Here is a 15,180-nt window from a genome sequence, read left to right on the forward strand (position 1 = left end):
CAATCAAGCTCATTTGTGTTGCCCTGCATCAGCACGGAGCCATTCATGGAGCGCTCTGTTACTTTGCGTTTGCGGCAGCGGGTTAGCCCGCTGGGACGGCATGAGCCGGTGAGGCGGCGCGGAACAGGCGCAGCCCGACTCTCGCAGCGCTTTCCCCGCAGCTGGCGGATGACAACAGCCTGAGCGGCCGCGGGGAGCGCTCGGGACGCGGCTCGGGGCGGAGCGGCCGTGCCGTGCCGTGCGGTGCCGTGCGGTGCCGTGCCGTGCCGTGCCGTGCCGTGCCGTGCCGTGCCGTGCCGTGCCGCCCAGCCCCGCCCCGCCCCGCCGCCCCCGGCTCCCCCCTCTTTCCCTCGCTGGGCGAGCCGGCGCTGGGAGCAGCAGCGGGCGGGATGGCGGCGCGGGTGCTGCTGCTGGCGCTGTGCGCGGTGCTCGCTGCCGGCCGGGCCGCGGCAGAGCCGGCGGCGGGGGCTGCCAGCCGGCGGCGGCGGCTGAGCGCCGAGGAGGGCATCTCCTTCGAGTACCACCGCTACGCCGAGCTGCGGGAGGCGCTGGTGGCCGTGTGGCTGCAGTGCCCCGCCATCAGCAGGATCTACACGGTGGGGCGCAGCGCCGAGGGCCGGGAGCTCCTGGTCATCGAGATCTCGGACCGGCCCGGCGAGCACGAGCCCGGTAAGGACGGGCGCTGCCCGCACCTGTGCGCAGGTACCGGCGGCGGGCGCGGCCGCTGCCCCCGAGCGCTCGCTGCGGCACCGGCACCGGCATCGTCCGCAGCCGGCAGCCAGCCGCTTCGTGCCGCTGCCGGGGCTTTAGCGCCCGTTGCAGCCAGAAACGCCTGGATTCTCCGTAAAATGCCCGGAGCGGGCGCCCGGCGCGGGCTCGCTGGCAGGGCGGGCGCTGGCCGCCCTTCCCCGCACGAACCGCAGCGCCCGGGGAGCGGCGTGGAGAGGGGGAGCCCGTGGAGCGGTGTGAGGTGCCCACGGGAGCGGTGTGAAATGCCCGTGGAGCTGTGTGAGATGCCCACGGGAGCCGTGTGAGATGCCCATAGGAGCGGTGTGAGATGCCCATAGGAGCGGTGTGAGATGCCCATAGGAGCGGTGTGAGGTGCCCATGGAGCGGTGTGAGATGCCCGGGGAGCGGTGTGAGATGCCCATGGGAGCGGTGTGAGATGCCCGTGGAGCGGTGTGAGATGCCCATGGGAGCGGTGTGAGATGCCCGGGGAGCGGTGTGAGATGCCCGTGGAGCGGTGTGAGATGCCCACGGGAGCCGTGTGAGATGCCCGGGGAGCGGTGTGAGATGCCCGGGGAGCGGTGTGAGATGCCCACGGGAGCGGTGTGAGATGCCCGTAGGAGCGGTGTGAGATGCCCGGGGAGCGGTGTGAGATGCCCACTGGAGCGGTGTGAGATGCCCATTAGGAGCGGTGTGAGATGCCCACGGGAGCGGTGTGAGATGCCCAGGGGAGCGGTGTGAGGTACCCACGGGAGCCGTGTGAGATGCCCGGGGAGCGGTGTGAGATGCCCGGGGAGCGGTGTGAGGTACCCACGGGAGCCGTGTGAGATGCCCGGGGAGCGGCGTACCCCGGCCGGGCTGTCCCCGGGATGTGTCACCCACCGCGGCACGCTGCGGGCACCGGCGCGGCTGCCTCGGGATACGCGGTTGGGTGTGCTTGGAGTTTGGGACATCTTTATCAGAGGGAATGTGATCGATGCCGTGCGCTTGGATTACACCTACGATTGTGTCCGTGTCATTGTTTCTGCTTCTAGAATCGATAGTGTCGCTGATGTCTGTATGTGAAAGGGCTCTCCGTGAAAGCTGCTCGGTACCTTTGGCCCAGCCATCAGCCTCCTGCGGTCGTGTCCCCACATTTCCCTCACTGGCTTACAGCACAGGTCTGGAAGTCCGTGACTTTTATGAGGAGGTGTGGCTTCTGTGGCTCTCCGGGGATTTGGCCAATACAATTAGTGCTTAATATTCTGCTTTATGACCTGAATATAACCTTGCTTTGTATCCTCAAGAGACTTAAATGTTGGTGCTACAGATAGAACTTGGAGGTTATAGGATATTGGACATAAGGAGGGTGTAAGAGGAAGGCAGGGTAAGAAAGTATGGTGTTGAAATGAAAAAATGTAGGGAATGCAGTGAAATTTGAAAAATTTCTTTGTGGTGTGTTGCCATCTTGATAAGAGAGGGTGAGGATCCTGAAGCTAAGAATGAGTCTATTGCTGCTGTGTTATTTGCACACTTGAATGATAGGAGTTATTGCTGGGATTTTGCTCTGCTGCCAGGGAATAGTCACTATAGCTCATTTATGAGACTGTTGTGTCAAGCCAGCTGGAAGGGACAAGAAGAAAAGCACACTGTGCAGTCTGAGATGGGGCTATGCCCCTTCCTGGAGACACTTCTCTTGGTGTCGGTGATGCGAGAACGGGTTTGTCATTGAGCCCAGGCTAAAGGGAATCCAGCAGTATATGAATAACAAACCTCAGAAAAGAAAAATTCTTATGGACTGCATCCACACACAAGCTACAGACAGTGTCAAACATTTCCTGGAACGTGCTCGGCCCCTTACTAAGGGAGCCCTATAGACAAAACTGCCACATGTTGCAATGTCCAAATCACGTGCCAGGGAATGTGATGAGTCCCGGCAATCTTTAGTGGCGGACGCTGAAAATGCTGGTTTTTGAAGGGGATTAACCAGGGTTTGAACCCGAGCAAATTCATTGTTTTATTTCAATCCTCACTTTCGTTCTGTGAGGTTCTGAACAATTCCCAAAAAGTGGAGAGCTGCTCCTCTCTGCAGCGGCGCATGGGAGAAGCTCGGGATCTTTTTGGGAAGGGCAGCATGGCAGACCTCATGCACAGTTACCCTCCTCAGAAAGAATTGTAAAAGCATTGATACCACCCTGCTTCTTTATTACAGAGCCTAAGCACCTGTATATTCTGCCAATGGTTGCATTAGAGGTGTTTTCTTCTTAAAAACCCTTTCTTCTACTGTGTAGTAAAAGGTAACACTGTTTATTTTTCTATGGGAGCTTTTTTAAGCTGTGCAGTAAAAGAAGTGGAGCCTTGTACCACCCTTGGCAGGAAATGTGAGACTGATTCTGCTTATACCTGAAGGGGGAACCCTGCTCACCCTGAGCATCCATGCTTGATTCCCAGGGCAACAACTAGAATAAGGATATTTTGTATGGTAAAGCTTGCAGGATTAGAATCTGATTCATCATCATTGATTATTATTAAAAAAAATGATGGAATCAAAGATACACATATATGCATATATAGTCACTTTTCATTTTTCCTAGACAGCCAAAAAGTTGTAAGTTCTGAACATAATCTATTCCTTCAAGATATCCTGAGTGTCACAAGATTTATTTTTTAAATATAGGGAAGTATTAACAAAATATATGCTGTGGTTCATAGATTTATAGTCTATAGAGAACTCGTGCTTCTAGAAGGCTGATGAGTACACAGGGATGATACCTGAATCATCCAGTGAACAGCTGTGAAACAAAAAAAATGTTTGTGCTCACTTAGTGAGCAGGGTGATGACAAAATAGATCAGGAAAGTGTCAGCAGAGCATCAGTAAAGACTCTTTGTACTGAGTAAAGAGGCTTTGTACTGAGTAAATCAAATACTGCCTATACATGCAACCATTGCATAATCACATGTATTGCATGGCTGTATAGCATTGTGTGAATGCATTTGATTGTATGCAAGCGTACAAATCCACCTCAATTTTAGAGTATCAGCTATTTTGGAAAATGAATTGTAATATATGTGCAATGTTTGAAAAAAATTGCCTGAGAGAAATAGGAAAACTTCAGAAATGTGTTTTAGACCTCCAAGGCATCTGGAAAAAATCCTCAGTAAATGAAGAAACTGGAAAAAAATCATAAAAGGCCTCATTTTTTCCTGGGGTAAATATTCATTAGGAGGATTTTCTTAAAGTCCTGATACTGCATTGGAAGTCATAATGACTTTGTAGGAGCCAGTCTGTTTCTTGCATAATCACACTGAGTGCCTTTGCAAATCTTGGAAACCCAAATGAGTCACTTGGGCATTGTGAGCTGAGCTTCAGTGAGCTCTTCCCGGGGACATGATGAATGCCTGAAGTGTGAGACTGCCTGAAGTTTCTGATGCTACATTAAACACTTAGAGAATGTGCTGCCTTCCTGCAAACTTGAACACCACACTACCTGTGCTTCAGCTGTGCTTCATGCCAAACAGCATTTGGGCTAATATTTGTAGTTTTATATGTTTTGTGGTAGTTTTTTGTTTGTTTGTTTGTTTTTGTGGTTTTTAAGATATTTGTTTGGATGTTTATCGTGGCAACAATTCCTTTAGTTGATATTGCACTGGTATGGGAGATTAGAGCCTGCAATCACTGATGGAAAAGAAATCCTTGAATAAGGAAAAACACAACCCAGGGATGAAGATATTTGAACTTTATCAAGTTTTATACCAAGGCAGAAAACCTCACTTTGAGTTGCTGAGGACAAGGCAGTGAAACTCTGTCATTGGTTATGTGTAGAAGATGTTGCATGAATGTAGACTAGAAGCTGTCAAAATGTTTTGGAATAGCTTTGTTTACATGAGAAAATACAGCTTTGTCCCTGTGCTCACCAAAAATTGGCAAAGTTGACAGAAGGTGATAGATGGCAAGGTCAGATAAAAGGAGGAGAAAGAGGTTGATGGTGGACCAAGGGAAAACAGGTTGTTTGATGGTAAAACACAGGTTTGTATTTTTTTTTTTCTGGGACAAATTAAGCAATACTTTGCCTTAGTTCATGTGCAGGAGAATACTGACTACTCCTGAGAGAAGAAATAGGCACTTGCTGTGTAAGTCAAATGTTCTGTTGAACAGAATGTTAATGATTTTATTGTTCATCCTTTCCCCCACAAACACCTTTAAAATTCTCCCAGTAGAAGGAAGTGGTTAATTTGTAGTTGAGTGAGACAGCTGATTTTCTAGACAATGACATAGTTTGCAGTTTCAAACAACAAAGTATCATGAAGTGGTGAGGGGACAGGAGCACACCATGTGTGATTTCAGCAGTGCAGCTGAGACTTGGAACATTTGCAGGGCCCTGTGGGTGTGACTTCAGTCAATTTTATGAGGTTCAACTCAGCTAGGGCAATCCTTGGACCCATCACTTTATCAAAGACTCCACTTGGCAGGGTGAGGAAATGAGTTAGGTCGGTCACTGTTGGCACTGAGCCTAAATAAGCTTCTATGCTTCCCAAATTGCTGCTCCTGTACTAGCCCCTCCAATGCCCCCAGATGTGGGGCTCTCAGTTTCTCACACCCCAGCCAGAACCATTTCCTCCTACAAAAAATAATTAGAGGGTGACAAAGAGAGAAGTGAAAATCATGGCTCTATATATTGATGAATGGAGAAATCCAAGATCTGTCTACTAGTGCAAACAGGTATTTATTCTGTCAGTGAAGTGCTCCCATATTCAGCTGTGGGAGCTGGTACTTTCAGTGGTAAGAAGTTGCAATAAGTAAAGCTGATGAATTTACGGGGAGAAAAATAATTTCTCTTAATATCTTCATCACTGTTGCACAAAACCCATTTAAAAATATTTCTTGATGTAGCATATCAAGGGCCACTCATGCAGTGTTCCCTTTTTGAAGGGAGGTGTTGAAGGGTACAGGGCTGTTTGCTGGTAAATGTGTGTGCACTTTGTTCTTACTCATCCAGCTGCACTGCGTGAAGGCAGGGGTTGCAAATAGGTGGGTGTCAGCAGAAAACTTTGTATCAGGAATACAGGAGATGCTGTGCTGTGTTGTGCTTTCCCCCCTTCTGTCAGCTGTGGTTTAGCTGCTCTCCTGGCTTAGGTTTGCAATCCTCTTTAAAGGTGAGCTGCTGTCTGGGCACCTGCAGCAAGCAGAGCAGGGCAGCTGCTGGTGTCTCTGTAGGAATGGATAGAAAATGCAGAGTAAAGCATGATTGCACTTACTCCTCATCTACCCTTCTGCATTTGAAATTGTCTTTCCTCAGGGAACAGCTTTTCTTTCAGAGGGGTGAGGATGTTCTGGCTTTCTCATCAAACGCTGTCGGGGATGTGCCACTGACTCGCCTGCTGGGAGCGCAGATCTGGGGCGGGCTGTACCTCCTGCGTGCTACAGAAGGACGACAAGCTGTAATTACTTTTCCAGCAAAATCCCTTATGGATTTTTGTGCCGGCTAGAGGATCCCCCTGAAGTCAAACAGCCAGCACTTGGCCTGGGTAGTTTCTGACAGGACAATTGTGGTGCTGCCTGCATTCAGAGCGGGATGTTCAGTGTCCGTCACAGACAGTGGAGGTTGTGTGCAGGTCTCAGGAGGGCTGTAGAGCAGCATGAAGATGGCTGCATGTACGTGCTGAGTGAATTTTTTTTAGACTTTTAGATTTTTCTTCCTTAATTTTATCTTTCTTAAATAATATTTCCTTAATAGTTCTGATTTCATCCTGTCTCAGTTCTCACGTTCAGCTAAAAATAGAGGTGTAGAGTACACTGTGGATGTCTCACAGAACTGGTGCAAATCACGGAGAGGCAGACACGTTTACAGGTCACATTCGCAGCTGCTTGTTAGTGCTGTTCACGTTCCCATTGAAGTCAATGGAAATTCCCAGAGAGCGTGGTTAGGCAGTCTGCAGTGTTCTCCGCAGATACAATGTCCAGATACTCCAAATCCCTTGGCTGACTGGGGCATTCAGAGATTTCCCTTTTTGTTAGGACATTTAAAAAAGGGCTAATAGAGTCTGTGTGCTACCTGCAGAAACAGTGCATCCCAGCTACTGCATCTCTGCAGCTCTATCTTTTATTTACTGGAATAACACACATGGTAAACAAGCTGGGGTAAAAACGTCTTTAATCATTAAGCATAAACTTGACTCTGCAGAAGGCATTGTTTTACTTTTCAGGCTCAAAATGAGTCTAAGTATTGCAGAATATTCAGGGTTGGTCGATCTGACCCCGACTGGTTTGACAATCCCACTCCTTTTGAAAGAGTTGATTACTTTAATTCCTTTCGAAGAGAAGAGTTGTCATCACCTCCCACACCTTCAGAATGCCTTAACAGTTCCCAGAGAAAACAGAAGGGGGGTTTGTTCTGTCGGTGTCTTGGCTAAAAGTGATGTTTTGTTAGGGTAACAATAATGCAAACTCTAGAGAATTTGTGAGGAGTCTATAAAGCGTGGATATTTCCCAAGATTTTATGACACGTGTTGTTAAAGCCAGTAAGTTGTGATTGATTTATCAAAATTGACCTCACTATTAAAATATTTTATTTTATTTTTTTCAGGAGAAATTTTATTGTTCTGTAATTTAGTGGTCAATATCTCAAGCCTTTAAATGGAGGGTGAAAAACACAAGAGAGGTCTTCTGATTTCAGAATAAACACAAATTTTTGGTTGTAACAGTGGAGTTGCTGCTAGACTCAGCTGATAATTTAGTATTAAAACTTGTTAGACATTAGTTCTGTGTTCATTAAATCTGATTTCTGTTTTCAGAGATGGCATGTGATTTTGAAGCCTGCATACTGGGCATGCATATTCATGCTGTAATCTCCCTTTTCCTGGTCAGCAGGAGCACCTCTTGGCTAGGCTGCAAGCATCTATTTTCTCTACTGACTGTGAGAGGAGCTAACATTGGGTAGGATTCTGACTTAGAAATGTATGCAAGAACTTATGGTTAAGATCTGGTGAATCCCAGCCTTCATCTTCTAATTTACCTTGTTGTGTTTGTTGTTCCATCTTTGCAAAACATATATGAACCCTGTCTGAGGTTTTTTCAGCAGATTAATTTATTTTGTTGAGTCCTATTTAAATTCATGCTCCTCCTAAGGGAAAGAAAAAAAAAAAAAAGCCAAAACCAAAACATCATGTCACATCTTTTTTTTTGTCTACATTTTCTTTTTAAACAAAACTCTCATGCACATATTACCATAGAGACTTGTTTTGTGTTCCTGGGGGTTTTTTTCCCCTCCAATTGAACTGGGAATTAAACTGTGGAGTAGTAACTCAATTCTCTTAAAATTTTGTGGAATCAAGAAAAGTGCAAACCCACAGGATGTACTTTAAGGCTTCTGGGTAAGGTAATTGAAATGATTGCTGGGTTACAAGGAGCAGAGTAAAGGGTGTAAACTTCATTTTGGAGTAAGGTGCACATCAAAAGCCAGTGTTCAATGAATTCAGTGGGAATAGGGTGTTATATATGAAGGTTATTTTCTAGTATGCTGGGGCTAAATGAAGACTTCAAGGGTCTTATGTAGTGAAAAGGTTGAAAAATATCTTTATCAGTAAAACTGTGGCAGAACGGGCAGGTTTGATCTTCTGTGGGACAGGAAATGGAGCTCTTTTGTCTACCAAGCATCAGCTTGTATCATCTCAGGAAAAGTTTAAAGTTGCTGGTGTGCTGGGGATGGCCAGAAGCTCTGCAGAGCAGCAGTGCTGAAACTCAGCTAGTTCCAGCTTCATGTGCTGAGGTTTTGGATTGTGGAACAGAAGTTCTACCATACTGTGAAGAAATGACTGTGTGTGCTGAGGTGCAATAGCTGCCCCTGAAACAATGAAGTTGTTGCCTCTCTTGCTGCTTTCAGGGCACTGCTGGGGAAAAGGATCCTAGGCTAAAAGTGAGGTTTCGGTCCATGGTGCCCTTCCCTTTGAAATGGAGGTTTCCTGCAGGGTGCCAGTGCTGTGCTGTCTGAATTGGCATTGGTCACACCTTCCTGTCACAAAGGGCTGTGAGGTTTGGGCCAATATGAAGCCATATGTTAGAGATGTGTCTGTGTACCTACAATGGCCACATAAGAGAGAATCTTGAATCATAGACCTGTGGCTGGCAGTTCAAAGGCAGTAGACATTTGTTTTTAATTAATTTCCAAAGCAAGACATTTATAACTGCATAAGCCAGTATCTGCTTCCTGGTAGTTGTTCAAACTGAATTATGAGCAAAATCCTTGTTTGCTTGCAAATAAAGTCCCATGGAGACAGCTATTCATTGCATGGAGCTGCACATGGCTGTGGAGTGTGAGCTGCCTGATTTATGATCAAAGATACTGTTCTGGCTGCAGAGCCTGCCCAAAGCAAGAACAACCTGAATGCCATTTTGAGTATCCATGCTTAGGTATGGATTTGCCTTAAAGCCAAATGAAAAGAGTTGTTTAATCAGGGGAGACATCAGACTGGCCAAAGTTTATTGAACTGTTCTCTTGGCAAAGACATCCTTGCTAGTCTAATGATTTGGTAGGTGTCTAGAAAGTATGGCCCAGATGTTTGTCATATTAATTCTCCAAACAAAAGAGAAGTCATACAACACCTTGTTATGAGAAATACAACTAAGAGTTCAGACACAAAGAAGGTGAAAGGACAGTGAGACATTTCAAAGGTTAAAACTTTCTGCATAGTTTCTCACATTAGAGATACCTGGATAATACATGTGAATTACCACATGCTCCTCTCCTGACATTTCTGACTGCAAAGCACTCATTTAAATTTTATTTTTGGGTGCCTCAAACTCAGCATCACTGTCCTTGAGTTACACATTGTTGTCCTTCAGTGTTATGAGTGGTGCATTCCTTGCACATTGATCATTCAAAATAAACCTTTTTTTCCTGTGCTGAACCAAATATTTTGCAGCTTTGGCAGCATATTGGCTTATTGCACAAAAGTACAGATCTAGAGCTATAGGCAAAATTGGAGTGAGTCTAAGACATAAATAGACACTTTTTACACACCTGAAAAATGAAGGAAGCCTTGTGACTATGGTAAGCTGACTCTCCATATCAAATCTGCACCTGGTAAGACTAGACCATGCTTAAATTTTTCATCCCACCCAGCTGCTGAGCATCCACAAATCAAACTGAATACAGTCCAGGCTATTGATCTGAATTTAAGCAGTAGGCTTATAAATTGTGGTAATAATGAATCCTAAATGTTAAAGCCAACTTGCATGTGTACCCTATGAAAAGAAAGCTAAATGTGGCTCTGATTTTGTAATAGCACTTAGGGAATGTGTGGTTCATGTCATTATGGATGAAATGTCTTCCTTCTCTTTGGTGGCATCAGTTCATAAAGGGATGGAGAGGAAAAAAAGCTGTGGGGTTGGGGGCTGGGCTTCCACATGCTTAAATTTTAAACATTGTGATTGTAAGAAGTTGTTTCATAGAGAGGAAAAGCTATTTTGTGGTAAAGGATGGCCAGCTGCTTTCCTGGCTCTGCTGGGAATTTTTTGTGTTTTTGGGTAAGAAGACTCTCTCCCTTTGACTCAGGTTCCCCTCTCCATGCCCAGGTTCTCAGCTTCCATGCTGGGCTTGCATGTGGCTGTGCCATGCACCTGGTGTACAGGTAATGAGAGGCAGCATGAGGTTCAGCATCTGATCTGCCTTTAAGAGGCAGTTCCTACCTGCTTCCTGTCAGACTTTTTTCCTAGCAGCTAGTAGCCCCAATCTTTTTGTTAGCTTAGCTGTGCTAATGGACATGTGGTGAGGAGTCATCAAGAGTTTCTCTCCCTATTTGCCTGCTGCAGATACAGTTTTTTGTTTTGTTTAAAAATCTGCCTTCATAGCAGATAAATATAAAGAAAGAGCCAATTCCTTTTTTCCCAGTGCCAACAGGGAGAGTCACAACAGAGACATCAATATTTGCAAGGTTTCCACGTGTTGCAATTAAGGGAACAAATCCATAGTCAAAATAAATATTGCTAACCTTCAGTGAAAATCTTTCAGTACAAATCTTTAGTGGAAAAGCCTATAAATAAACAGAAATAGGGGAGCATCTGTTCCTTGAAACTCCATGAAGCAGCTGATAAAAATAAAATCTGTATTGTAACAGTTGCCAATACAAAATGAAAAAGTACCTGACAATGGAACACCTCCTGAATAGGGAAGTTTAGGAGCCAAGAAGCTCATCTGACTTGAAAATTGAAGAATTGTCTGAAATAGATGTTGCCATGGAGACAGATAGGATTAGCAGCCTGAGACTGATTTCATTGGTCTGCTGCTAGCACAAGTTGCTTGTTTGAGTAGCATTAATATGTTGTCTCACGCTGCTTTATATGCTGAGACCATCTGGCATTAGTGGTATTTAAAGGTGCAGCTCTGTTACAGTAGGAGTTGGCCAACGTGGTTGGATTTATGTTTGTAAGACAAGCTACAGGAGTGACAGGGTCTTTGAGAAACTGTCTTGTGCACAAAAACATTCTGAAAAATCACAGCTCATACAGAGATGAAGTGGGGCTTTGGGAAGCAGCACAAGGAATTTCAGAAGTTTGCTTTATACTCAGTCAGCACATATTTGAAATATTCTCTGCACATTTACACACTTTTTGCATGTTTCTTCAGGTGTGAATGTGAAGGCAGACACATTTTTTTTAAAAATAAGCCTTTTCACTGCAAAGCTGCTTGGGAACTACAGCTCCACCACCTTGAAGCAATACAAGATCATATTGTGTATTAAGGAAAAGCAAGTTGTAATTTTGCAGTGTTAAGTGACAGAGTCCCTTTAGCTTACTTCAGAGTCCATGATATCAAGACAGAATATTTTCTTTTAGTGTGACTTGTACCTTCAAAAATGTATTTTTTAGCAAAGGATTTGAGAAGAAAGACAGTTTGTAGAGACTAAGATAAACCTTATCTCTGGTCTATTTATATCAAAGAATCTTCATCTGCTTTCCTTAATACCACTCTGGAGTGGGAGTTATCTTCCAAAGGAGCTTATATGAACAGTGCTGACATGCCTCAGATGCTTATAAATTTTCACCATTTTGTTCTTTGATAATTATTATCATGATACTGAATTATTCTCGTGACTTTTCCCCCAGACAGATATGAATGGTTAAAGATAATAATAAGATAAGATAAATACAGAAAATATTCCTGTCTGAGTTTGAGTTCCAGTGTGGAGGTTTTTCTGTAGGCTGGGCATGGTAAGGAAAGTGGCTAGAAGGAAAATGAGCTAGAGGCTTTGTTCTCCTGGCTAGACATAAAACTGGATGGAATTTGAAGTCCAGTCTTGATAATTATTCATAAGCTTGATAGACATTTTTACATTCTCAGCTTACCAATGTTCTGAAACTACTGATGGAAAGCACTTCTGACAGGGTTCTGCAGCAGTGTAACCCTGGTCCTCAGGTATTGATGTGATTGATATTTCTTAGATATTGCTGTGAACTGTACAGTACAATAATAACATGAAACAAGGGCATGGGGTCTGTTCCACAAATCTTTAGGTTTTAAGCTTTTATTCTGGAGCTCTGACTTTGGTGCCAAAACAAATTCTTCATATAATTTTGCTTCAAGTGCAGGACCCAAGAAATACATAGCTGTGGATGTCCTCACTCCTTCAAATAGCTTTAGAATGAATATGTTTGATGCTTAATGTTTTTACAGCTTAGTTCTGTTTTAACAAAATGAATATAGGGCACAGGAAGAAAGCCAAACAACTTGTATTCCCAGCCTGCTCCCAGCCCCCAATGCCTAGTTTGCAAGTCAGATTGCTGTGTTTTGTTTGCTTGTTTTTAATGCTGTCATTCACTTCTTTCTGAAAAAATGTTTGGGCATGATTTGGGTGTCAGTTCACCCCAAGACCCACCTCATGGTGGTACAGATGTTACTGCCACAGAGCTGTTTGCTGCTGTCACCCCTGAGCAGTCTTCCAGCATTACCTTGTCAAATCTTATAGCTTCCCAGGCATCTTCCTACTCTCACAGCACGTCCAAGGTATGCCACACACCTCCACAGTGTGCACATGGATTAAAATCAGCCTGAGAGGCTGTGAAGCTACCCCTGCATGACTGTGGGCCCTTTGGCCTCGATAAACCCACAAGTAAGTACTTGTAAAAGACCCTGTGGGGCCAGGAGTAGCCTTCTCCATCCGTGGGGAAGGATCAGGAGGGACTGGCCCTGGGGATCCAGGGTGTAAGCCACCTACACTGCTTGGTGCAGGGGGCTTGTTGGTTTTCAGCTTTAGTATTTGTGCTCAAAAACTTAATTTCTGGAGCTGCTGATTTTGGCCAGATGATACTTCATTGTTACAAAATCTTCCATTTATTTTAGTTATCCAGACACTGGCATTTGACATACAGTATTTGTAGTGTGGGAATTAACTTTTGTTTTTTCTCCATTCCATTCATTTCCAGGGATAGAATGCTGCTTCCATTCTTGCTGCATTTCCACAGCACTTAAATGAGCTGACTACAGCTGATTAGTGAATATTTCAGTATGAGAAAAGGTGATAGAACTGAGAAACAATAGGATCTGAAATAGCACCAGTTGTGCTACATAGCATTCTGCTGAGTTGCAGAGTCTGGTGACTTGACTGTCTGAAATTGAAATAGTAGCAATGAAGCTTTCTTGTCTGGAATGTCCAACACAATTCTTTAAATTTATTGTTAATGTGAAGTGAAATGAACACAGATGAATGTATCATAAGTTTTGTGATGTATTTTACCAGTAGCCCTGAGAACTAATGATGTGGAAATGTGCTTTTGAAATGACCAGCCATAGGTGGCTAATGACACATTATTCTCAAAATGCCACTGCAATAGCACTGTAGATACAATGGATTTATTTTAATGATGGATATTCTGTATTCAGTGGATTACTAAAATATGATTCCATATGATGGGGGCAATTTTAGAAACTTGTGGTTAAAAAGAGCTGAATCATCAGAAGGTGGAATGTGTCCTGTATGAAGAATCAATAAAAGGCTCCTATAAACAGAGCTGTCATTAGATTTATGCGTCCTAAGGTTTGTCCCAGGAAAATTGCACCTTTGGAGAGCATTCCACTGCTGCTCCTGGTATCCCAGTGAAATCACAATGTGAAGTCAGTGTGGAGTGCTTGGTTATTTGATCTGAAGACTAGAAGAAGATTTAGTGCCCATGAATACCTCTGACTTCCTCCTCAAAGGTGCAGAGAATATTTGTGCCTGTGCTGGAGCTCACCCTCTGGGGCCCTGGGCCAGCAGGGCTTGCACAGCTTGTGGCAGCCTCTGGCAGGGAATCATTTGGTGTCTGAGTTGGCCAGGCACCACAGAAACTGGAAAAACTGTCTGGTGCAGTCCAGCCCATTCTTCATTTTCTCTTTCCTAGGAGCTGAAAGGATTAGGATGATCTAAACAAGAAAAAAAAAAGGTTTTTTTAGTTTCCTCTCTGACTTAGTGGCATTGTCTTCTGCTCATACTCACCCACCTTGTATGGACTTGTCAGCACAGAATATGGTGTCTCTATGAGTTCCTTATTCACTTGGTATCAAAATTTACTTTAACTATCTTTAAATATAAATTACAGATCTCATGTTGTTTTTCTTTTCCTCCAGCATGAAGCAGATTGATATGAGGCAGGACACTGAGCATCATGCTGCTAACTAGTGTCAGGAGGAGAGCTGCATGTTGCAAAGGAAAAGTGATCATCCACAGCTGAACGAATTAAAATTCACTTATTGACAGTGCCTGCCATCTGGGAGCACTTCCCAGATTATTTGTATTAAATATATGAACATTGAGTTAAATAGACTGTACCCTGTTGCTGGTGTAAAAAATGTAGGTCGAAACCTAGGCAAGCTTCCAGTTATAACTCAGACTCATTGCACCCTAGAAAGTGGGGAATGTATATTTTCTAGACAAATATTCATTTAAAACTTTTTTTTCTTCCTTTCTTTTTGCTGTTAATTCTATCATTTTTACCCTTTTTAAAAGTCACTGCAGTTGTCTTTTAAAAGCAGGCTCTCAAAATACAAGGGCGAAATAGAGGAGAAGAAACAGAGAAGACTAAAAAATGTGGCTTTGCTACAGATTGTGTAGACTTTCTGTTTCCTCCAGCCTTAAAGGCTTCATTATAGGGTGTATCAAGATTGTACTGTCTAGAAGGAAGCTGTATTTGTAATGTACAACAAGAACATGGCACATTAGTCAGCAATCTGTTTATAACATTGTGGTTTAGAGCAGAAACCCTTTCTGTAGGAGATTCTCCAGAAGAATCTCAGGAAAATTGAAGCAGCTGTGGCTGTAAAAGGAAATGTACATTAAAAAGGCCAGAGAGAAACCACAGATAGAGATCCTCCCCTGTTATTTATAGCTCTATCATTAAATGTTCCTTTCAAAGCTTTGAACAGAGATAGAAATCACATTTACATTTAGATACATAAAAGGAATACACAAATGATGACATCAGTGGTTCAGCAGATGGTGAGATG

The 15,180-nt window shown here is 44.2% G+C and overlaps 1 protein-coding gene across 1 annotated transcript in view; it reads left to right on the plus strand.

Annotated features, from left to right (window-relative positions):
* The first annotated feature begins 277 nt into the window (after positions 1–277).
* CPE (carboxypeptidase E) overlaps positions 278–15,180 on the plus strand; it is a 53,289-nt gene continuing 38,386 nt past the window's right edge. The window contains exon 1 of the mRNA XM_056489200.1: positions 278–669. Coding sequence (XP_056345175.1) covers positions 390–669 — 280 coding nt within the window. The 5' untranslated portion in view covers positions 278–389. The remainder of the gene's footprint in view (positions 670–15,180) is intronic.

This window comes from Oenanthe melanoleuca, chromosome 4, assembly GCF_029582105.1.
Source record: "Oenanthe melanoleuca isolate GR-GAL-2019-014 chromosome 4, OMel1.0, whole genome shotgun sequence".
NCBI lineage: Eukaryota > Metazoa > Chordata > Aves > Passeriformes > Muscicapidae > Oenanthe > Oenanthe melanoleuca.